The 24,750-nt window shown below is 43.6% G+C and overlaps 3 protein-coding genes across 4 annotated transcripts in view; all 3 read right to left on the reverse strand.

Annotated features, from left to right (window-relative positions):
• Positions 1-2,654: 2,654 nt before the first annotated feature.
• On the reverse strand, positions 2,655-7,560 carry gja3 (gap junction protein, alpha 3). Of its 2 annotated transcripts, none has more exons than XM_029711821.1 (3): positions 7,124-7,560; positions 5,948-6,009; positions 2,655-4,542 (listed from the first exon to the last, which is right to left on the reverse strand). In XM_029711821.1, the coding sequence occupies exon 3, from the start codon at positions 4,523-4,525 to the stop codon at positions 3,176-3,178; it is 1,350 nt and encodes a 449-aa protein (XP_029567681.1). In that variant the 5' UTR covers positions 4,526-4,542; positions 5,948-6,009; positions 7,124-7,560; the 3' UTR covers positions 2,655-3,175. The 2 variants fall into 2 exon arrangements, with proteins under 2 accessions (XP_029567681.1, XP_029567680.1); XM_029711820.1 differs by having other exon boundaries at positions 2,655-4,560.
• A 368-nt stretch (positions 7,561-7,928) lies between these two features.
• On the reverse strand, positions 7,929-11,470 carry gjb8 (gap junction protein beta 8). The gene is made up of 2 exons (XM_029711823.1): positions 11,233-11,470; positions 7,929-10,241 (listed from the first exon to the last, which is right to left on the reverse strand). The coding sequence occupies exon 2, from the start codon at positions 10,212-10,214 to the stop codon at positions 9,396-9,398; it is 819 nt and encodes a 272-aa protein (XP_029567683.1). The 5' UTR covers positions 10,215-10,241; positions 11,233-11,470; the 3' UTR covers positions 7,929-9,395.
• Positions 11,471-12,473: 1,003 nt separating this feature from the next.
• Positions 12,474-24,750, reverse strand: part of cryl1 (crystallin, lambda 1) — a 40,595-nt gene continuing 28,318 nt past the window's right edge. Inside the window, exons 7-8 of the mRNA XM_029711822.1 lie at positions 15,708-15,814; positions 12,474-12,983 (exon numbers count right to left, since the gene is read on the reverse strand). Of these exons, the coding sequence (XP_029567682.1) occupies positions 12,885-12,983; positions 15,708-15,814 (206 nt within the window). The 3' untranslated portion in view covers positions 12,474-12,884. The remainder of the gene's footprint in view (positions 12,984-15,707; positions 15,815-24,750) is intronic.

The following is a 24,750-nucleotide window of genomic DNA, read 5'->3' on the forward strand; positions in this document are numbered from 1 at the left end:
GATTTTTCAAAGTAGCCACCCTTTGCCTTGATGACAGCTTTGTACACTCTTGGCATTCTTGAAGTTCCCACATATGCTGAGCACTTGTTGGCTGCTTTTCCTTCTCTCTGTGGTCCAACTCATCCCAAACCATCTCAATTGGGTTGAGATCGGGTCATTGGAGGTCAGCTCATCTGATGCAGCACTTAATCACTCTCCTTGGTCAATTAGACCTTACACAGCCTGGAGGTGTGTTGGGTCATTGTCCTGTTGAAAAACAAATGATAGTCCCACTAAGCGCAAACCAGATGGAATGGCGTATCGCTTCAGAATGCTGTGGTAGCCATGCTGCTTAAGTGTGCCTTGAATTCTAAATAAATCAATGACAGTGTCACCAGCAAAGCACCCCCACACCATCACACCTCATCCTCCTCCATGCTTCACGGTGGGAACCACAGATGCGGAGATCATCCATTCACTTACTCTGCGTCTCACAAAGACACGGCAGTTGGAACCAAAAATATCACATTTGGACTCATCAGACCAAAGGACAGATTTCCACTGGTCTAATGTCCATTGCTCATGTTTCTTGGCCCAAGCAAGTCTCTTCTTATTATTGGTGTCCTTTAGTAGTGGTTTCTTTGCAGCAATTTGACCATGAAGGCCTGATTCACAAAGTCTCCTCTGAAGAGTTGATGTTGAGATGTCTGTTACTAGCATTTATTTGGGCTGCAATCTGAGGTGCAGTTAATTGCCAATTTCTGAGGCTGGTAACACTAATGAACTTATCCTCTGCAGCAGAGGTAACTCTGGGTCTTCCTTTCCTGTGGCGGTCCTCATGAGAGACAGTTTCATCATAGCGCTAGATTGTTTTTGCGACTGCACTTGAAGAAACTGTCAAAGTTCTTTGACATTTTTCAGATTGACTGACTATCGTTTGTCTTTGCTTATTGGAGCTGTTCTTGCCATAATATGGACTTGGTCTTTTACCAAATAGAGCTATCTTCTGTATACCAACCCTACCTTGTCACAACACAACTGATTGGCTCAAACGCCTTAAGAAGGAAAGAAATCCCACAAATTAACTTTTAACAAGGTACACCTGTTAATTGAAGCCGGTTGAGAGAATGCCAAGAGTGTGCAAAGCTGTCATCAAGACAAAGGGTTGCTACTTTGAAGAATCTCAAATATAAAATATATTTTGATTTGTATAACACTTTTTTGGTTACTACATGATTCCATATGTGTCATTTCATAGTTTTGATGTCTTCGCTATTATTCTACAATGTAGAAAATAATACAAATAAAGAAAAACCCTTGAATGAGTAGGTGTGTCCAAACTTTTGACTGGTACTGTATATATAAACAAATCTTTCCAGTCAAATCAAAGAGCTTTGTTACTTTTGATTGAACTAAACATCTGGAAAAACTATTTGGAAATCTTCAACATGTCAGCTTTTTAGATGGTGTTGTTAATCTAGTTTCATCACATTTGCAAGATGTGTGATACTTAAATATCCTGTAATTGGTTTATTTACCCTCTTAATTTAAAGCATTTGGGTTTATTTTGTTTTCAACCTCTTGAAAATTGGATGTCAACTTTTCATTGTGCATATGTCAGTATGCTTTCTAATTTCAGGCAAAAAAAATGTACGTTATTTGCCTAATTTCTGCATTCGAGAATCAAATGTAGGCGCAGGGTCTGGAACTATGGAACCTACAGTAATAACAGCTGTGGACTACAAGAATACATTCAACTCCTAGTTTTGACCCATAATTTTCTTATAGTTTTTGTGTAAATGATGTGTTCAGTAAGTGGATCCTGGGTAAAACTAAGACAAAGAAATGCACCTGCAGACCTGTTAGTGAATCAGTGAGTTGTAGTTTTGCATTTACAGATTCCACCATTACTCTTCAAACACATAATACAAAAAAATGTATTTCCAAACACTGATAGCAAAGCTATTTCCTGAATATTCTAAAAGTAATTTAGACTGTGAAATTCAGGAAGTGTCATAAAGTACAAGATAAAAGTTATATAATGAACAAGCAAATGTTATTATCCCCATATGTGTCATTGCTGACATTGTACAGTATTCTTAATCCTAGAGAAAGGATGAGAGCATACATGCTGCTGTATTTAGTTTGTCTTGCAATGGACCTTCTATGATACACCAAAAAAAAACGTATTTTAAAAGTCCAGTGCTATTAAAAATATGATTTTCCTGTGTTTTATATTTCCACACTATACAGTAAAATTGTGAACATGATCATAATGGCCCTTTAGTGTAAGAGCTGTTTGAAAAGACTGCCTGAAATTTCTGCCTGTTTTGTTGGGATGGAGTTTTTACCTGCCTGGTGATATAGTTAATAGACCAATAAGAAAGAGCGTTGCAAACCTCTCTGCCAATAACAGCTAGTTTTCAGTTTTCCCCACCCCACTCAGACCACTCCCAGACAGTCCTAAGAACATGCTTGCTTGGAGAATTTGCTCTTTGCTAAGAAGCTATTTTGTTTTTACCATCTTAATTGAAAACAATCACAGGTTGTTATCCAGAAATAATTTGATATTGAGATAAAAATGGCTGCCTTGGATCTTTAAGAAAGGTTCAACTTGTATAACAGCAAAGGAGAAAATATACTAAACAAACAACTGGTCTCAAAACACCCTGTACTTGTTCCACATTACAGTTTTATTCGAAATTGGTTCTCAGCAATTTGCCAATCGAACTCAACGACTTGATGAATGTACAGTATCATTCCTTATTGGAATAAATAGGCTTTTATGTTCATCAAATAAACACAACAACAACCACTGTTGACGAGCACATTGACATACTAGGCCATTGAAACCGAATTCAAACAAAAAAGTTACTTGGCCATTTTAAACTGGAATGAGAACCCTAAAGTCCCCTGATGTCCAGTATATTGAAGCCTTCGGCCTGTGAGACCATTTTAACACACATTGCACAATCACACTGCACATGGTTTTGTATCATAATGCATATGCTACAACTCACCAATTGCACTGATATTAACTGCTGTTAATATATATATTACGCAACAACTCCAGATCCCAGACCCTTGCCTCACATTATTATTATTATTTATTTTTTTTAATCTTTTTTTTATAGAAAAGTCATTGGGGCGGTTGGGAGGGCTTTTGGAAGGTTGGAGGTGTATTTATGGGGACTGACTATACTGCCAAGTCGTTGGGCCTGGCTCTGATGCTGCTGCTCTTACTGGCCCTGCTGAGCCGGCGAGGGTCTGTGACCATGACGGGGGGCTCGTGCATTTCCACTGTGGTGGTGACGTGGCCTTCCTCCTGATCCACATTCCCCCCACTCAAACTGCCCCCACTGGAGCTGGAGCTGGAGCTGGGGCTGGGGCTGGGGCTGGGGCTGGTGGTGGTGGGGGGAGCAGCATTACAGGGCTGCTGCTTACTATCAGAGGAGGGGGCGGAGGAAGGGGCGGAGGAAGGGGAGGAGGAGGGGGATGTGGCCTTCATCTCCCGAGTCTGCTGCTCGGTGGCCAGGTTGGCCCAGTTCTGCTGCGTGGTCAGCCTTTGGTTGTTGTTGCTGCTCATGTAGTAGGAGGACGAGGGCCCCTCCTGCAGGGGGTCCATCTTGAACTCTGCCAGGGAGGCCTCTACCTTGGGCCGCAGGAACGCACCACTCCCAGCTGTCACATCCGTGTACGTCGGTGGGTAGCTGAGGTTGGGAAGGGCAGTTCTGGAGGCAGAAGCTATGGACTCCGGCCCCACACCATCAGAGCGGGGCAACAACACATGATCAGGGGTGGCCATTCCCTGTTTAACTTTCTTCCACCCAAGGTGATAGATCTCTAACAAATTCAGCAAAAGAGACACGCAAGCCACCACAAGCATAAATATGATGAAAATGGTCTTTTCAGTGGGCCTAGATATGAAGCAGTCCACAGTGTTGGGGCAGGGCCACCGTGCACACTTGTATAGCGGCCTCAGCTGGAAGCCATAAAGAAAATATTGACCTAAAATAAACCCCACTTCAAACAGGGTCTTGAATATGATGTTGAACACATAGGTGCGCAGCAGGGCACCCCTAATGCGGATCTTGCCATGCTCATCCCTGATAGGTGGCTTCTCTTTTTTACCACCTCCTCCTCCCCCTGCATCCCCTCCTTCATTGTAAAGGAGTTCCTTTTCCTCCTGGAGTCTGTTGGCCTTTCGCAGCTCCTCCTCCTTCTCTTTCCGCTTCTCCTCCATGCGGACGATGTGCAGTACGTGACCCAGGTAGATGAGGGTGGGCGTGGACACAAAGATGATCTGCAGCACCCAGAAGCGGATGTGCGAGATGGGGAAAGCCTCATCATAGCAGACGTTCTCACACCCAGGCTGCTGTGTGTTGCAGGTGAAGTCCGACTGCTCGTCGCCCCACACGTCCTCGGCTGCCGCTCCCAGCACCAGGATCCTGAAGATGAAGAGGACAGTCAGCCAGACCTTGCCGATTACTGTTGAGTGTTCCTGTGCATTCTCCAACAGACGCCCCAGAAAGCTCCAGTCACCCATGCTTCAAGATTTCTAGCCTAGGGAGAAAGTACAGTCTGGAGTGAACAGAGAAGGATGACGGGATGAAAAGACAGACAGAGAGGGGGAAAAGAGATTGTCAGTTACCTGTTAAAGTGATACCATGTAACAGAAGCATAAACTGCAGGGGGATAAAGGACAGAGAAACACTACAAACCTAGAGAGAGCAAGCAATGGTCGCGTCACCCACAAACATACAAAGGGTTAATCACACTTCACATCGGCACAACTCATTAAGCGCTTATTAAAATTAATTCCATAAAATGTCCTTGAAGAAGTCATTGGCGTTAACCGCTAAATCAATTGTTTTAATCGAACAATCGGTCAAAGCAAGTGAGCGGTATAGAAATGTTCTGTAATGCCACAGAATTTTGTGAAGCCCCCTATTTCACTATTTAGCATTAACTATGAACCTGACATTTATGCTAACACTCTTTCACTCTCCTGTTCTCTCTCTCTAAACCTTTCTCCCGGTCACTGTCACACATACACACACACACACACTCCCTCTCTCTTTCTCTCTCTCTCTCACCTGCTCGCTCCACTGCCCAGCAGGCATTTGCTGAGATCAACATTATAATGTTGAAAAACAGCAGTGAGCAGAGGTTGGACTGCGGTGTGTAGACCCTAACACACACGACTCCCACTGATCCAACAGAACCTTAGGTGTCAAGTCCAACGGTATAACATACAATCTTCAACATCTAATACACCTTTATATCCTGTGATGTACAGAATGACATTTTCATTGAGAACAGGGGCAGCTATAGGCCTCTTTTAACATGCTGATAATTCATTACCTAAATCTAATACATCTGTAACACACTTGTAAAAAAAATTGTGCTCTTTTAATGGCAATTTAATGGTCAATCATATAAGAAATTGCAGCCAATAAATGCAAAGACACCATATTCACAATTACATATATTGACTAAGCTATTAACTATCTAACAATGTATTCTGTCATACTGCATAAATTAAAAGCAAACGGAAGAATCAGATTACACTTTCCCCATATGTGATCCTCAAAAACAAGCTGTGAGAATGATTTTTAACTAACCTCTGAGTATACGTTTGAAACTAAGACATTGCACAACATTTGCCAGCCCTAGTCACAAAAAGCACTGTTGAATACAGGAGAATGAAGCCAAATACTCTTACTTTTTTTTAAGGTATTTTCTTAAAACTGCATTGTTGGTTAAGGGCTTGTAAGTAAGCGTTTCACTGTAAGGTCTACACCTGTTGTATTCAGCGCATGTGACAAATATAATAGTATTTTATTTGTTATCTATGTATAGTGCCTGGTTAGCTTTGTGCACATGAACTTGCCAGTAGAGGCCTATCAATCTACTATTCACACCAAACGCAAAACACATGCAGGAACATAAAATAGTTGGAACTTACTCAAATGTTCTTGTATTGAGGGTAATAAATCCATCGACTAGGGTTCAGAATAAATATGACACCTGTAAAAAAAAAAGATAAATGAATGGATGAATATGTTAATTGGTTTATTTACATCAAAAGTTTATTCCCTATCTTTAAGCAGACTGACACACGTGATAGATATTTTTTTGGTTTAATGTTATTTTTTTAAACTCTTATTGAAGTGAAAATTACCATGCCCTGATTCATAAATATTCATTGGCGTTATAAATTAAGATATTAATTAGACTGGAAAAACAAGGCATTTTGACACAGAATTGATATGTAAAGAAATGTTAATCTCGAGAGTTGAGATGTTTTAACCTATTGCTCTCTCCATATCAACATCCCACCGCATAGTTTGTATCCTGAGGAAAATATTGTGGGATTTGTTTTTCCTTCACGGCAAATACATATGAAATATATATTAAAAGTGTTAACATTAAAAACATATTAAATGTGCCATACCCCAAATGAATGCTTGTATCATCAGAATTTGAAGTGCTGATCAAGAGAAATACTTTGATCGAAAAGAAACGCGCGCCTAAAGATAGGATAAATACATGACCGTATAAAACACAGTCAAAAATACAAATACAAAAATCTAAATGCTTTAAAAGTTATTTAATAATTATTTGTATTATCATTATTACTGCTATTATAAGGACTACAGTATTAGAATAGCCTATCTGATAAGGTTGGAATGTTGTATGTTATTTTTTGTTGTCTCAACATTTGTTTTGTTTAAACACGTGTATCAGTCCAGAAAATATCCCATCATATTATACAAATCGAATAGATTGAATATCAGATGATTTATGAAGGTTTTGATGACCATTAAATAAGTCATAATAATTAACTCGATCAAGTTCAGGTAGCCAACAGTAACCTACAAAGTGTGCTGCCTCACAAATCGACAATTCAGAGGGTGCCAGATAGCCTTTGTGTCCACTGGCTTTATTTTTAGCTCCCCTATACCTTTGTTATCGTATTGTTTGACCGATTATAATAGGTCACTACTGTAATTTCTAATAATTAAATACTCAATATTTAAATGTTCATTAAATAAAATGTCCATTGATACGAGTTACCAGTAACCAGCATCACATCAGTACGAGTGCCAGGAAAGATACTCGCACCTCATTTCAATCATACCTTAGACAGGAGATGCCCAATTTAAATATGGAAAGCAATATCCATCTGCCATTCGTGCCATATTTTGAGTGCGTCGGATAGCCTACAGACCTCCCAGGGAAGCTGGTGCCCTCCCCTCTTCACCAAATCCTGGCACCTCTGCCAGTTTACCAAACTCTTTTAAACGCAGCCAGGCCAAGTTATTCATTAACAAACTTCACACGTGGATTCGTCGCCAAATTTGAGCAAGAAAAGTTAGTTTTACGAGACGAATTGAAGTTGAAGATGGGTTTCCGCGAAGCGCAGCTCACTCCCATTCCCAGCCATCGCGACTGTCACATTGTGTGACCATGCATGAGTGAATTCAGAAAGTCATCACCCTGGACCGATGCACGCCACGCCCCTATAAAACATCAAGCTTCAAATAGGCTATGCAGTCTGGGGGTGCATGTTACCACCCGGGAAAAGTCAGTTCTGCTTTCATAGTTTTACATCTGACCTTTGGCCTTTAGTGACGGAAGTTGGACATTTCTGACAATAAGGTAGCCCATCTGTGAGAAATCGTTCACTTAGAATGCTGAAGAGAACATAAACCTGTCAGATAAAATTGTCTTAAATTTGTGATTTAGGAATTTATGATTCTACACCTCACTAGAATACAATTGACTTGTGATTCATGGCTATCAAAAGTTACACTGCAAATCCAGTCACCCACCGCAAAACCCACGTAACCTCCCGCCCTCTCTTGGTTGTCCAGAGAAGCGCATCCCAGTGGCTGGAGGTTGATAACATTGGTATTACAACAGATACTGTGAAAGCAATAAGTAAACAGGCAGTATCATTTTTATTTTATTAAAAGTCAAGACCCAGGGTCAAAGTGCAGATCTAATAAAAAATACAAACATCTTTCTATTTTCAAAAAACATGCAGTTTAGAAATCTGTAGATGAATAGTTAGGCTCTAGCTGCTGTAAGTGCAAGTGACAATGTTGAGGCTTTCAAAAATGTCCAAGAACGATTTGTACTACTGAATTTTGCATTTTCTCCAAACAGTCAATATAAAAACAGACAAAAAGCCCCCATACAACTGTAAAGATTGTGAGAGAAAGTAAGCCCACAAAATGCTTTCACAAATGTGTGTGATGCATCTCATTGCTAAAACTGTCCTTACCTTTTGACAGGTAACAGTCAGATTGTCACTACAGTGATACAAGTTATTATGGTCCAACTTCTACATGCATTTTTGGACAAAGCACATTAGGCCAGTTTTGCCTGTAGATCAGCCCGCTAACTCACATTGAAAGAGGTGCAGTGATAAGTTCAGTGCCTAAAATAAGGAACAAGCTGAAAGATAGGCTCTGTAGACAGATTTACAATCAGTCTTGACAACAATAGGCTATATGTCTGTCTCAGTTGGCATAATGCTCAGAGGGTCAGTTTCCAGTACCCAGCTTAAGTACAGGAATAGGATTCATCTGGGTCCAGGAAATCTGTCCAGAATGTTCAAGCCTATCAGCCATGCTGCCTAAAATCATTGTGCTCTGTGTGGCTCAGTTGGTTGAGTGTGGCACTCACAACACCAGTCTTGTGGGTTCAATTCCCATGGGGGACCGGTACGAACAAATGTGAAAAGGTATGCATTCACTACTGTACATTTCTCTGGATAAGAGCATCTGCTAAATGACTAAAATGTAAATGCTCAATATGCAGCATCATACTATTTGACACCACTAATAGACTAAGGCACTGTTTTAAAAGACTAAGGCACTGTTTTAAAATTGCTTTGGTACTCGATACATTTCCTTCGCCGGTGTGAGCCTCAAATAGAACTTGGAGCTATACTGCACACTTGTGAGTTTCTGCTTTGGTAAAGTCTCCCACAAAAGCTGAAGAAGTAACATAAACCAATTCTGGTTGCGCTCCACAATAAAACATTAACAAACTCCTGCAAGCTCATTGTAAACCAGAAGGTGGCGATCTAGACCCATTTGTCACTGCTGTTCAACCTCCCAAACAGACAAGCGCCAAGATAAATAAAAAAAATGCTAAAACGTAACCCCATGGGTCAGTCATAGTGGAAGGCACAGAGAGAAATATCCTCTACGACAGTGTTCCCCAACTCCAGTCCTCGAGTACCCCCAACAATACACATTGGACGAGCACATCTGATTCAACTTGTCAGCTAATTATCAATCCCTCAATGAGTTGAATCAGGCATGTTTGTCCAGGACTACAACACAAACGTCTGCTGTTGGGGGTACTAAATGGGGAAGAACATGGACACTATGCTGGGCTCACACAGTCTTGTTGATGGAGGAATCTGTAAGAGAGGACAGCAGCATCTCGTTCTTTTTATTCTGTAGTAGGGACTTGTTCGTGGTCATGTGATCGGGGTGAGCGTAGGCACGGCTCTTCTTGGACGTCCTGGTGGAGCACCTCATCAGGGCCTTGACGATGAGGTAGGCCAGCTCGGCCACGTTGAGAACCATGCAGATGGCAGACGAAGCCACCATGAAGATGGTGAAGATGGTCTTCTCTGTGGGTCGTGAGATGAAGCAGTCCACCTTGTTGGGGCAGGGCCACTGCTCACACTTCACCAGACGAGGCATCGCGAAGCCATCATAAACAAAGTAGAGGGCGTACATAAAGCCAGCCTCAAAAATCAGGCGGAAGAACAGGCTGCAGGTGTACGTCCACCACAGAGGCCCAGTGATGGGCAGACGACTCCTCTTCAGGGCCTCTAGGTCCACCTGCCTGGTCTTATTATCACCACTGCTGTGCAAGGACGTCGCGATGATGTGCCTCTTGTCCCCGCGCTTCCTGTAAGTCACGTGCATGGCCACCAGCAGGGCCGGTGTAGACACGAAGATCAGCTGCAGGCACCAGAGACGGATGTGCGACACAGGGAAGAAGTGGTCGTAGCAGACGTTCTTACAGCCAGGCTGCTGGGTGTTGCAGATGAAGTCAGACTGCTCGTCTCCCCACACGCTCTCTGCAGCCAGTACCAGGATGGTGATACGGAAGATGAAGAGGACAGACAGCCAGATCTTCCCCAGGCTGGTGGAGTGTTTGTTCACCCCGCCCAGCTGGGTGTACAGAGCCCCCCAACTCATCTCTACAGCAGCTTTGGCTTAGACCACCTGGAGAACAAGAATGGAAACGGTACTAATTAATGTCAGTTCTTAGTGAACTTCAAAAAGGTTTCATTTTCAGAAACCCAAACAGTACACTGGCAAGGAGACCAGTATGCCTACATCACTGTCGTTTCCTTTTGTCTTTCACAATTAGACATTAAACATGAAGTATTCAATTGAACACTAGGTGGTGTTTCTTTCCAATACAATTTAATCCAACTATTTAATAATGTGTGTTTTCATTCAAGTAATTACTTTTACACAACACTGGCTATCAAAAGTGAGGCTATATTGACAGATAAAACAGTGTAGTAAAACAATGAATAATCATCAAACAGTACACAAGAAAGTTAATTTCCATTAACTTAAGACAAATCAATATATTAGCGTTTATTTATTATACATTATAAACTGGGTGGTTCGAGCACTGAATGCTGACAGCAGTGTTATATCAGACCATATAAAAACATGTTTTACTTTTCTAATTACGTTGGTAACCCGTTTATAATCGCAGTAAGGCACCTCGGGTTTATTTGGTATAGATCCAATGTACCACGGAAAAGGGCTGTATCCAGGCACTCCACGTTGAGTCGTGGGTAGAAGTCATTACCTGTAGTATATTGGCCATATACTACACCTCCTCGTGCGTGGTTGCTTAAATATACACTTACTAAAATTGGCTGCTGCTAGTTACTAAGACTGCATTATCAGTGATGAGTTTACCTGCATTTTACACGAACAAATTCAAAATGTAAACTGTCCATAACAATTAGCCAATTAATGATATTTCGTTAGGTTTCCCTGTCGAGTTTCTAATCTGTTAATTCTAACCTGTATATTGGGGGAAAAAAATAGGCAACAATCATTTCTTTAATAAAATCATAAACATCAGCAAAACAAATATATATATATATATAAATAAAATAAAATCACCAGTGGCTGTATCATTAAAGACGAATAAGACAGGTGAGTATGATTCACAAATCACAGCACTCACCTCACTTTCTCGGAATTTCAGCAAACGTCCATTAATTTCACTTTCGGTGCTCTTTAATGCCGTCGTTTCAAGAAACACCAAAGACGGAGAGAGCAACTCCAAATGAAGCTGAGGGGAAAATGTAGTTGTTTGGAAGTAGGTCCGACTGTGAAGTCTGCGCTCTGATGAGAAGTACTTGAGTTTTTACGATCTTCACTTGAGGACGATCCACCTGCTCGAGGCGGGACGAAGGAAACAGGACGAAGAGCGCTCGCTCATCAACCCCATTGGCTCATCAGTTCAGGAGTGTGTAGCTTTAATATTAAAGTGTCAGTCGTGTAGAGTTTTACTTGATTTCACTGAAATACACTGATTTGTTTATTTGAATCAAACACAATCACATTCTTTTCACATTGTTTATAGACAATTCAGAGAGATACACTTGAATTCGGTCTTCATTTACGGTACGAGCTATAAAGCACGCAGTCATCATTAGCCCAATATTAGACTAAAAGAGCCTAACGTCGAAGGACCTTACATGTTGTTTAAAGGGCGAATTGGCTCTGGAAGAGAAAACAGCTAAATACTCCATATAAACGTGACTAGATTCTCAATTGCAGTACGGTTCTAGAAACATAAATCCCTTTACTTTCATATCACATCAAAATAATTTCACAAATGCAAAATACACAGTGTACACTGTTTTAACCGGTTTTAGCACAGTTGCAGTACGTTTCAGTGACGTGTGTGGCGTCGGTCTTCCATTTACACACAGGTGTTCAGAGACGCAGATAGCTAATTAGCACAGGTAGTCCACTGTCTTCCGTAAACGTGGAAATATGTCCGTGTGGGAACCCTAACCCTATAAAAAGGTGTGTATCAATGTAACTTTGTTTTATTATTATTTCCCGCCGATATGAAATGTCCTTATGCTTCCAATACCGCAAGGGACGCGTGTTAATGTTCAAACTGAGCGTCTACAGAAGACGCCTTCTTCCAATGACTCTTCTGTGTAATGTAACGGAACTGAGAGTCATGGTCAAGGCCTAAGTCGTCATGCGACAGTCAATATAGTCAAGCAATGATGGAGACTTCCTCTGTGAAATCAAGATTACCACAACAAAGTAGGCATGACCTCATGCTGACTGAAGATCAATCTAGCGATTATGATATTTTGGGAGACCATAGGAAAATACCAGATATAGTACATAATACTGTTTGTTGTGCATCTGTTATTGTGAAGGAAAAATTACAATATCTTAACATTCTTGAGAACTTCAATATTTTAATTTAAAAAAATTCCCATAAGGTTTTCACATTAACATTTCATATTCATAAGCCATTCATAAGCCATTGTGGTATGACCAAACCAATAATTCCCTTGTCTGATCAACGTATTGATGGCATAAAACATGTGGTGGTTAGATTTCTGAGATGGCATGGTAATCAATCCCTAGATTGGTTTATTGTGTGTGAGGGCTACAGTAACATCCCAGATAGGTTGATTGATTGTGTGTGAGGACTCAGGGCTTCAATATTCAGTAACATCCCCAGTGTAGGCACTACTGAGAGATCAGATCATCCTCATCACCATGCTCTTTGGCTGAGTGATGGACAGCAGAGTCCCAGACCTCAGCCCACCCTGTTCATCAGTTGTGGTGATAGTCCTGGGGTCACTTCTTGAGCTTGGCCAGGCCCATGAGAAGCTGGTCCCTTCTCTCTCTCCTGGCAGACAGGTGCTGCTGGTCAGCTGGGATCAGCTCACACATCTCCTGGAGGGACACATCAGAGGAGGAAGGGAGGGAGAGGGATATAAGATGAGTAGAGAGAATGCATTATTTCTTCTCTGAATTGTACACTGAACAAAAATAAAATGCAACAATTTCAAAAGGTTTTACTGAGTTACAAGGAAATCAGTCAATTGAAATAAATTCATTAGGCCCTAATCTATGGATTTCACATGACTGGGAATACAGATATGCATCTGTTGGTCACAGATACCTTAAAAAAAAGGTAGGGGCGTGGATCAGAAAACCAGTCAGTATCTGGTGTGACCACCATTTGCCTCATGCAGCGCGACACATCTGATGAGGATGGCGAACACGCAGATGAGCTTCCTTGAAACGGTTTCTGACAGTTTGTGCAGAAATTCTTCAATTCTTCAGTGCAAACCCACAGTTTCATCAGCTGTCCGGGTGGTTGGTCTCAGACGATCCAGCAGGTGAAGAAGACGGATGCGGAAGTCCTGGGTTGGCGTGGTTACACATGGTCTGCGGTTGTGAGGCCGGTTGGAGGTACTGCCAAATTCTCTAAAGTGATGTTGGAGGTGGCTTATGGTAGAGAAATTAACATTCAATTATCTGGCAACAGCTCTGCAGTCATCATGCCAGTTGCACACTCCCTAAAAACTTGAGACATCTGTGGCATTGTGTTGTGTGACAAAACTGCACATTTTAGATTGGCCTTTTATTGTCCCCAGGACAAGGTGCACCTGTGTAATGGTCATGCTGTTTAATCAGTTTCTTGATATGCCACACCTATCAGGTGGTTGGATTATCTTATCAAATCGGAGGGCCTGTTGTCCGGACCTCTGGCAGTCTCTATGGGGGTGCCACAGGGTTCAATTCTCGGGCCGACTCTCTTCTCTGTATACATCAATGATGTCGCTCTTGCTGCTGGTGATTCTTTGATCCACCTCTACGCAGACGACACCATTCTGTATACCTCTGGCCCTTCTTTGGACACTGTTAACTAACCTCCAGATGTGCTTCAATGCCATACAACTCTCCTTCCGTGGCCTCCAACTGCTCTTAAATGCAAGTAAAACTAAATTCATGCTCTTCAACCGATCGCTGCCCGCACCTGCCCTCCGGTCCAGCATCACTACTCTGGACGGTTCTGACTTAGAATATGTGGACAACTACAAATACCTTGGTGTCTGGTTAGACTGTAAACTCTCCTTCCAGACTCACATTAAACATCTCCAATCCAAAATTAAATCTAGAATCGGCTTCCTATTTCACAACAAAGCATCCTTCACTCATGTTGCCAAACATACCCTCATAAAACTGACTATCCTACCGATCCTCGACGATGTCATTTACAAAATAGCCTCCAACACTCTACTCAACAAATTGGATGCAGTCTATCACAGTGCCATCCGTTTTGTCACCAAAGCCCCATATACTACCCACCACTGCGACCTGTATGCTCTCGTTGGCTGGCCCTCGCTTCATACTCGTCGCCAAACCCACTGGCTCCAGGTCATCTACAAGTCTCTGCTAGCTAAAGCCCCGCCTTATCTCAGCTCACTGGTCACCATAGCAGCACCCACCCATAGCACGCGCTCCAGCAGGTATATCTCACTGGTCACCCCCAAAGCCAATTCTTCCTTTGGCCGCCTCTCCTTCCAGTTCTCTGCTGCCAATGACTGGAATGAACTGCAAAGAATACTAAAGCTGGAGACTCTTACCTCCCTCACTAGCTTTAAGCACCAGCTGTTAGAGCAGATCACTGCACCTATACATAGCTCATCTGTAAATTAGCCCATCCAAACTACCTCATCCCCATACTGTATTTATTTATCTTGCTCCTTTGCACCCCAGTATCTCTACTTGCACATTCATCATCTGCACATTCTACCATTCCAGTGTTTAATTGCTATATTGTAATTACTTCGCCAACATGGCCTATTTCTTGCCTTACCTCTCTTATCCTACCTCATTTGCACATGCTGTATATAGATTCTTCTACTGTATTATTGATTGTGTTTGTTTATTCCATGTGTTGTTGTATGTGTCGAACTGCTTTGCTTTATCTTGGCCAGGCCGCAGTTGCAAATGAGAACTTGTTCTCAACTAGCCTACCTGGTTAAATAAAGGTGAAATAAAAATAAATAAATACATCTTGGCAAAGGAGAAATGCTTACTAACTGGGGTGTAAACATATTTGTGCACAACATTTGAGAGAAATAAGCTTTTCGTGCTAATGGAACATTTCTGGGATCTTTTATTTCAGCTCATGAAACATGGGACCAACACTTAAATGTTGCGTTTATATTTTTGTTCAGTATCGTTTTAACTGCTAGGATTTCATTCCGGTGTTATCCTAGTGAAATATTTCCTTGGTTACACTATGCATTAAAAAAAAAAAAAATTGGTCCAATATGAAATATTTTATGCTTGTGAAATATTTTACGCTTATGGCCAGAGTGTTCTCACATGACGGCTTCCATTGGAGTGTGGAGAAGGATGTTTGAACAGCCTGACGGCATATGATTGAGTAACGTCTAGTTAACAGGGTATAGTACTAGAAGGGAAAAACTTGAATGCTCGCCCTTGAGCTCGCTGGACTTAATTTTCCATTGCCCTCATTGAACTAACCCAGTTTTTCATACCTTCTTGTACTTGATGAGCAAAATCTGAAGACATCTGACCTAGTCCTAGAATATAGGGGCGTTGGTACAAACAGTACAACACACAAACACATAAGCTTACTTTGTTGATGCGTTCGGCTGCCTCCCCAGAGAATTCGGGAACAGGTCCAAAGGCATTCAGAACCCGCTTCATGCCCTCTCTGTAGCGCTGGAGATAGTCCTCCAGACCTGGGGGAGTGGACCGGATAGAGAGGGATGGGCAGACTAAGGCCAAGGGCAGATATTACTGTATTTGGTTCAGAAGTATAGAGTAACAAAACAGATTTGTATGGTCTCACCATGACCAAGAATGAAAGTGCTCCAAGTCATTTAGACCTAGTTGTATTCTACACTGAACAAAAATATAAACACACAACATGCAACAATTTCAAAGATTTTACTGAGTTACAGTTCATATAAGGAAATCAGTAAATTTTAAATTCATTAGACTCTAATCTATGGATTTCACATGACTGGGAATACAAATGTGCATCTGTTGGTCACAGATACCTAAAAAAAAAAAGTATCTGGTGTGACCACCATTTGCCTCATGCAGCTCGACACATCTCCTTTGCATGGAGTTGATCAGGCTGTTGATTGTGGCCTGTGTAATATTGTCCTACTCCTCTTCAATGGCTGTGCGAAGTTGCTAGACATTGGCAGGACCTGGAACAAGCTGTCGTACATATCAATCCAGAGCATCCCGAAATGCTCAATGGGTGACATGTCTGGTAAGTCTGCAGGCCATGGAAGAACTGGGACATTTTCAGCCTCGATGAATTGTGTACAGATCCTTGGGGCATGGGGCCGTGCATTATCATTAGAGGTCGACCGATTAATTGGAATGGCCGATTAATTAGGGCCGATTTCAAGTTTTCATAACAATCGGAAATCGGTATTTTTGGACGCCAATTTTTTTTTTTATAGACCTTTATTTAACTAGGCAAGTCAGTTAAGAACACATTCTTATTTTCAAATGACAGCCTAGGAACGGTGGTTTAACTGCCTTGTTCAGGGGCAGAACGACAGATTTTTACCTTGTCAGCTCGGGGATTCAATCTTTCAACCTTACGGTTAACTAGTCCAACGCTCTAACCACCTGCTTTACATTGCACTCCACGAGGAGCCTGCCTGTTACGCGAATGCAGTAAGAAGCCAAGGTATTATTGAAGACTCATGTTAAAAGGAACCACCAGCTTTCATATGTTCTCATGTTCTGAGCAAGAAACTTAAACGTTAGCTTTCTTACATGGCACATATTGCACTTTTACTTTCTTCTCCAACACTTTGTTTTTGCATTATTTAAAGCAAATTGAACATGTTTCATTATTTATTTGAGGCTAAATAGATTTTATTGATGTATTATATTAAGTTAAAATAAGTGTTCATTCAGTATTGTTGTAATTGTCATTATTACAAATAAAAAAAATAATAATAAAAAAAATAAAATAATAAAAAATAATAAAAAAAATATATAAATAAAATCGGCCGATTAATCATTATCGGCTTTTTTGGTCCTCCAATAAATCGGTATCGACGTTGAAAAATCATAATCGGTCGACCTCTAATTATCATGCTGAAACATGAGGTGATGGCGGCGGATGAATGGCACAACAATGGGCCTCAGGATCTCATCACGGTATCTCGGTGCATTAAAATTGGCATTGATGAAATGCAATTGTGTTCGTCGTCTGTAGCTTATGCCTGCCCATACCATAACCCCACCGCCACCATGGGGCACTATGTTCACAACGTTGAAACCGCTCGCCCACACAACGCCATATACGCTGTCTGCCATCTGCCCAGTACAGTTGAAACCAGGATTCATCCATGAAGAGCACACTTCTCCAGCATGCCAGTGGCCATCAAAGGTGAGCATTTGCTCACTGAAGTTGGTTATGACGCTGAACTGCAGTCAGTTCAAGACCCTGGTGAGGACAACGAGCACGCAGATGAGCTTCCCTTATATGGTTTCTGACAATTTGTGCAGAAATTCCATCAGGTGAAGATGGATGTGGGGTCCTGGGCTGGCATGATTATACGTGGTCTGCGGTTGTGAGGCTGGTTGGACGTACTGCCAAATTCTCTAAAATGATGATGGAAGGAGGCTTATGGTAGAGAAATGAACATTAAATTGTCTGGCAACCGCTCTGTTGGACATTCCTGCAGTCAGCATGCCAATTCCGCACTCCCTAGAAACTTGAGACATCTGTGGCATTGTGTTGTGTGACAAAACTGCACATTTTAGTGTGGCTTTATTGTCCCCAGCACAAGGTGCCCCTGTGTAATGATCATGCTGTTTAATCAGTTTCTTGATGTGCCACACCTGTCAGATGGATGGATTATCTTGGCAAAGGAGAAATGCGCAGGGATGTGAACAAATGTGTGCACACAATGAGAGAAATAAGCTTTTTGCGAGAATGGAACATTTCTGGGATCTTTTATTTCAGCTCATGAAACATGGGACCAACACGTTACATGTTGCATTTATGTGTATTTGAATGAATTTAGTAAGTTTAAGCATTAGAAGCTAGTCAACTTCTTTCTTAGGTGTAAAAAGCTTGTTCATTTGTTTCTTACTTCCAAGTTGAACACTGAATGTGTACATGAACATTACAGGGACAGACTAAAGCTAACACTTCAGTGTGATAACTGGCAGCTACGTCCAACTAAGCTCTCACAGAGTTTTGTTTTTGGTGGGAGAGACCTCACCTGATGGTCTGTTTTCAAAGACTCTTTCTCTCCTCTACTTCCACTAGTGTAAAGTACTTAAGTAAAAAAATACTTTAAAGTACTACTTAAGTAGTATCTGCACTTTACGATTTATATTTTTGACAACTTTTACTTCACTACATTCCTAAAGAAAATATTGTACTTTTTACTCCATACATTTTCCTTGACACCCAAAAGTATTCGTTACATTTTGAATGCTTAAGAGAACAGGAAAATTGTGAAATTCACACACCTATCAAGAGAACACGTGGTCATCCCTACTGCCTATGTTCTGACGGACTCACTAAACACAAATGCATCTTTTGTAAATAACATCAGTGTTGGAGTGTGACCCTGGCAATCCATACATTTTAAAACAAGAAAATGGTTCCGTCTGGTTTGTTTAATATAAGGAATTTGAAATTATTTATACTTTTGATACTTAAGTATATTTAAAACCAAATACTTTTAGACTTTTACTCTAGTAGTATTTTACTATTTTACTTGGTGACTTTTATTTGAGTAGCTTTCTATTAAGGTATCTATACTTTTACTCAAGTATGACAATTGGGTACTTTGTCCACCACTGTCTGCTTCAATAGTCTGAACAAAATAAGTGTAAGGCTCCTTCTGTCTGATAAAATGACTCAGCTTTCTGGGTGTAAGGGCTCTTCTGTGCCCTGTTTGGAAATGATAGTCAATCAGCCAGAGCAAAGCAGAGAGTGAACTGTTGAGTGTTTTACTATCTGATTGGACTAGAGCAGTGGTTCCCAACCTTTTTCGGTTACTGTACCAACAACTGAATTTTGCTCTGCCCAGAGAACCCCTGAAGTACTCCCTCATGTGCATTTTACCTATTGTCTCATGAGTGTTCTTAAGTACCCCCAGGGGTCCTAGTACACCTGGTTCGGAACCTCTGTCAACGCGTTCTCTCTCTCTCTCTCTCCTCTGTCAACGCGTTCTCTCTCTCTCTCTCTGTCAACGCGTTCTCTCTCTCTCTATTCTGTCAACGCGTTCTCTCTCTCTCTCCTGTCAACGCGTTCTCTCTCTCCTCTGTCAACGCGTTCTCTCTCTCAACGCGTTCTCTCTCTCCTCTGTCAACGCGTTCTCTCTCTCTCTCTCTTCTGTCAACGCGTTCTTTCTCTCTCTCTCTCTTTCTGTCAACGCGTTCTCTCTCTCTCTCTCTTCTGTCAACGCGTTCTCTCTCTCTCTCTCTCTTCTGTCAACGCGTTCTCTCTCTCTCTCTTCTGTCAACGCGTTCTCTCTCTCTCTCTTCTGTCAACGCGTACTCTCTCTCTCTCTCTTCTGTCAACGCGTTCTCTCTCTCTCTCTTCTGTCAACGCGTTCTCTCTCTCTCTCTTCTGTCAACGCGTTCTCTCGCTCTCTTCTGTCAACGCGTTCTCTCTATCTTTTCTGTCAACGCGTTCTCTCTGTCCTCTGTCAACGCGTTCTCTCTCTCCTCTGTCAACGCGTTCTCTCTCTCTCCTCTGTCAACGCGTTCTCTCTCTCTTCTGTCAACGCGTTCTCTCTCTCTTCTGTCAACGCGTTCTCTCTCTCTCTTCTGTCAATGCGTTCTCTCTCTCTTCTGTCAACGCGTTCTCTCTCTCTCCTGTCAACGCGTTCTCTCTCCTGTCAACGCGTTCTCTCTCTCTCTCCTCTGTCAACGCGTTCTCTCTCTTCTGTCAACGCGTTCTCTCTCTTCTGTCAACGCGTTCTCTCTCTTTCTGTCAACGCGTTCTCTCTCCCTCTCTCTCCTCTGTCAACGCGTTCTCTCTCTCCTCTGTCAACGCGTTCTCTCTCTCTGTCAACGCGTTCTCTCCCTCTCTCCTCTGTCAACGCGTTCTCTCCCTCTCTCCTCTGTCAACGCGTTCTCTCTCTCTCCTCTGTCAACGCGTTCTCTCTCTCTCTCCTCTGTCAACGCGTTCTCTCTCTCTCCTCTGTCAACGCGTTCTCTCTCTCTCCTCTGTCAACGCGTTCTCTCTCTCTTCTGTCAACGCGTTCTCTCTCTCTCTCTCCTGTCAACGCGTTCTCTCTCTCTCTCTCCTGTCAACGTGTTCTCTCTCTCTCTCCTGTCAACGCGTTCTCTCTCTCTCTTCTGTCAACGCGTTCTCTCTCTTTCCTCTGTCAACGCGTTCTCTCTCTCTCTCTTCTGTCAACGCGTTCTCTCTTTCCTCTGTCAACGCGTTCTCTCTCTCCTCTGTCAAAGCGTTCTCTCTCTCTCCTCTGTCAACGCGCTCTCTCTCTCTCTCTCCTGTCAACGCGTTCTCTCTCTTCTGTCAACGCGTTCTCTCTCTCTGTCAACGCGTTCTCTCTCTCTCTCCTGTCAACGCGTTCTCTCTCTCTTCTGTCAACGCGTTCTCTCTCTTCTGTCAACGCGTTCTCTCTCTCTCTTCTGTCAACGTGTTCTCTCTCCTGTCAACGCGTTCTCTCTCTCTCTCTTCTGTCAACGCGTTCTCTCTCTCCCTCTCTCTCCTGTCAACGCGTTTTTTCTCTCTCTCTCTCTCCTGTCAACGCGTTCTCTCTCTCTCTCTCTCCTGTCAACGCGTTCTCTCTCTCTCTCTCTTCTGTCAACGCGTTCTCTCTCTCTCTTCTGTCAACGCGTTCTCTCTCTCTCTTCTGTCAACGCGTTCTCTCTCCTTCTGTCAACGCGTTCTCTCTCTCTCTCTCCTGTCAACGCGTTCTCTCTCTCTCCTGTCAACGCGTTCTCTCTCTCTCTCTCTCTCCTGTCAACGCGTTCTCTCTCTCTCTCCTGTCAACGCGTTTCTCTCTCTCTCTCCTGTCAACGCGTTCTCTCTCTCTCTCTCTCTTCTGTTAACGTGTTCTCTCTCTCTCTTCTGTCAACGCGTTCTCTCTCTCTCTCCTATCAACGCGTTCTCTCTCTCTCTCTCTTCTGTCAACGCGTTCTCTCTCTCTCTCTTCTGTCAACGCGTTCTCTCTCTCTCTCTTCTGTCAAAGCGTTCTCTCTCCTGTCAACGCGTTCTCTCTCTCTCTCTCTCTCTCGTCAACGCGTTCTCTCTCTCTCTCCTGTCAACGCGTTCTCTCTCTCTCTCTCCTGTCAACGCGTTCTCTCTCTCTCTCCTGTCAACGCGTTCTCTCCCTCTCTCCTCTGTCAACGCGTTCTCTCTCTCTCTCTCAACGCGTTCTCTCTCTCTCTCTCAACGCGTTCTCTCTCTCTCCTCTGTCAACGCGTTCTCTCTCTCTCTGTCAACGCGTTCTCTCTCTCCTCTGTCAACGCGTTCTCTCGCTCTCCTCTGTCAACGCGTTCTCTCTCTCTCTGTCAACGCGTTCTCTCTCTCTCTCCTGTCAACGCGTTCTCTCTCTTCTGTCAACGCGTTCTCTCTCTCTCTCTTCTGTCAATGCGTTCTCTCTCTCTCTTCTGTCAACGCGTTCTCTCTCTCTCTCTTCTGTCAACGCGTTCTCTCTCTCTCTCTCTTTCTGTCAACGCGTTCTCTCTCTCTCTCTCTCTTCTGTCAACGCGTTCTCTCTCTCTCTCTTCTGTCAACGCGTTCTCTCTCTCTCTTTCTGTCAACGCGTTCTCTCTCTCGCTCTTCTGTCAACGCGTTCTCTCTCTCTCTCTCTCTCCTGTCAACGCGTTCTCTCTCTCTCTCTTCTGTCAACGCGTTCTCTCTCTCTCTTCTGTCAACGCGTTCTCTCTCTCTCCTGTCAACGCGTTCTCTCTCTCTCTTCTGTCAACGCGTTCTCTCTCTCTCTTCTGTCAACGCGTTCTCTCTCTCTCTTCTGTCAACGCGTTCTCTCTCTCTCTTCTGTCAACGCATTCTCTCTCTCTCTCTCTTCTGTCAACGCGTTCTCTCTCTCTCTCTCTTCTGTCAACGCGTTCTCTCTCCCTCTTCTGTCAAAGCGTTCTCTCTCTCTCTCCTGTCAACGCGTTCTCTCTCTCTCTCTCTCTCTGTCAACGCGTTCTCTCTCTCTCTCTTCTGTCAACGCGTTCTCTCTCTCTCTCCTGTCAACGCGTTCTCTCTCTCTCTCCTGTCAACGCGTTCTCTGTCTCTCTCTCTTCTGTCAACGCGTTCTCTCTCTCTCTCTCTCTTCTGTCAAAGCGTTCTCTCTCTCCTGTCAACGCGTTCTCTCTCTCTCTCGTCAACGTGTTCTCTCTCTCTCCTCTGTCAACGCGTTCTCTCCCTCTCTCTTCTGTCAACGCGATCTCTCCCTCTCTCAACGCGTTCTCTCTCTCTCTCAACGCGTTCTCTCTCTCTCTCCTCTGTCAACGCGTTCTCTCTCTCTCTGTCAACGCGTTCTCTCTCTCTGTGTCAACGCGTTCTCTCTCTCCTCTGTCAACGCGTTCTCTCGCTCTCCTCTGTCAACGCGTTCTCTCTCTCTCCTCTGTCAACGCGTTCTCTCTCTCTTCTGTCAACGCGTTCTCTCTCTCTCTCTCCTGTCAACGCGTTCTCTCTCTCTCTCTCCTGTCAACGTGTTCTTTCTCTCTCTCCTGTCAACGCGTTCTCTCTCTGTCTTCTGTCAACGCGTTCTCTCTCTTTTCTCTGTCAACGCGTTCTCTCTCTCCTCTGTCAACGTGTTCTCTCTCTCTCTCTTCTGTCAACGCGTTCTCTCTTTCCTCTGTCAACGCGTTCTCTCTCTCCTCTGTCAAAGCGTTCTCTCTCTCTCCTCTGTCAACGCGCTCTCTCTCTCTCCTGTCAACGCGTTCTCTCTCTTCTGTCAACGCGTTCTCTCTCTCTGTCAACGCGTTCTCTCTCTCTCTCCTGTCAACGCGTTCTCTCTCTCTTCTGTCAACGCGTTCTCTCTCTCTTCTGTCAACGCGTTCTCTCTCTTCTGTCAACGCGTTCTCTCTCTCTCTTCTGTCAACGTGTTCTCTCTCTCCTGTCAACGCGTTCTCTCTCTCTCTCTTCTGTCAACGCGTTCTCTCTCTCCCTCGCTCTCCTGTCAACGAGTTTTTTCTCTCTCTCTCTCTCCTGTCAACGCATTCTCTCTCTCTCTTCTGTCAACGCGTTCTCTCTCTCTCTCTCTTCTGTCAACGCGTTCTCTCTCTCTCTTCTGTCAACGCGTTCTCTCTCTCTCTCTCTTCTGTCAACGCGTTCTCTCTCCTTCTGTCAACGCGTTCTCTCTCTCTCTCTCCTGTCAACGCGTTCTCTCTCTCTCTCTCTCCTGTCAACGCGTTCTCTCTCTCTCTCTCCTGTCAACGCGTTTCTCTCTCTCTCTCCTGTCAACGCGTTCTCTCTCTCTCTCTCCTGTCAACGTGTTCTCTCTCTCTCTTCTGTCAACGCGTTCTCTCTCTCTCTCTCTCGTCAACGCGTTCTCTCTCTCTCTCCTGTCAACGCGTTCTCTCTCTCTCTCTCCTGTCAACGCGTTCTCTCTCTCTCTCCTGTCAACGCGTTCTCTCCCTCTCTCCTCTGTCAACGCGTTCTCTCTCTTTCTCAACGCGTTCTCTCTCTCTCTCTCAACGCGTTCTCTCTCTCTCCTCTGTCAACGCGTTCTCTCTCTCTCTGTCAACGCGTTCTCTCTCTCCTCTGTCAACGCGTTCTCTCGCTCTCCTCTGTCAACGCGTTCTCTCGCTCTCCTCTGTCAACGCGTTCTCTCTCTCTCTGTCAACGCGTTCTCTCTCTCTCTCCTGTCAACGCGTTCTCTCTCTTCTGTCAACGCGTTCTCTCTCTCCTGTCAACGCGTTCTCTCTCTCTCTCTTCTGTCAACGCGTTCTCTCTCTCTCTTCTGTCAATGCGTTCTCTCTCTCTCTTCTGTCAACGCGTTCTCTCTTTCCTCTGTCAACGCGTTCTCTCTCTCCTCTGTCAAAGCGTTCTCTCTCTCTCCTCTGTCAACGCGCTCTCTCTCTCTCTCTCCTGTCAACGCGTTCTCTCTCTTCTGTCAACGCGTTCTCTCTCTCTGTCAACGCGTTCTCTCTCTCCTGTCAACGCGTTCTCTCTCTCTCTTCTGTCAACGCGTTCTCTCTCTCTTCTGTCAACGCGTTCTCTCTCTTCTGTCAACGCGTTCTCTCTCTCTCTTCTGTCAACGTGTTCTCTCTCTCCTGTCAACGCGTTCTCTCTCTCTCTCTTCTGTCAACGCGTTCTCTCTCTCCCTCGCTCTCCTGTCAACGCGTTTTTCTCTCTCTCTCTCTCCTGTCAACGCGTTCTCTCTCTTCTGTCAACGCGTTCTCTCTCTCTCTCTTCTGTTCAACGCGTATCTCTCTCTCTCTTCTGTCAACGCGTTCATCTCTCTCTTATCGCTCTGTCAACGCGTTCTCTCTCACTTCTGTCAACAGCGTTCTTCTCTCTCTCTCTCCTGTCAACGCGTTCTCTCTCTCTCCTGTCAACGCGTTCTCTCTCTCTCTCTCTCCTGTCAACGCGTTCTCTCTCTCTCTCTCCTGTCAACAGCGTTTCTCTCTCTCTCTCCTGTATGTCAACGGCGTTCTCTCTCTCTCTCTCTCTCCTGTCAACGTGTTCTCT

The sequence above is a fragment of the Salmo trutta genome, chromosome 24 (genome assembly GCF_901001165.1).
Source record: "Salmo trutta chromosome 24, fSalTru1.1, whole genome shotgun sequence".
In the NCBI taxonomy this organism is placed as follows: domain Eukaryota; kingdom Metazoa; phylum Chordata; class Actinopteri; order Salmoniformes; family Salmonidae; genus Salmo; species Salmo trutta.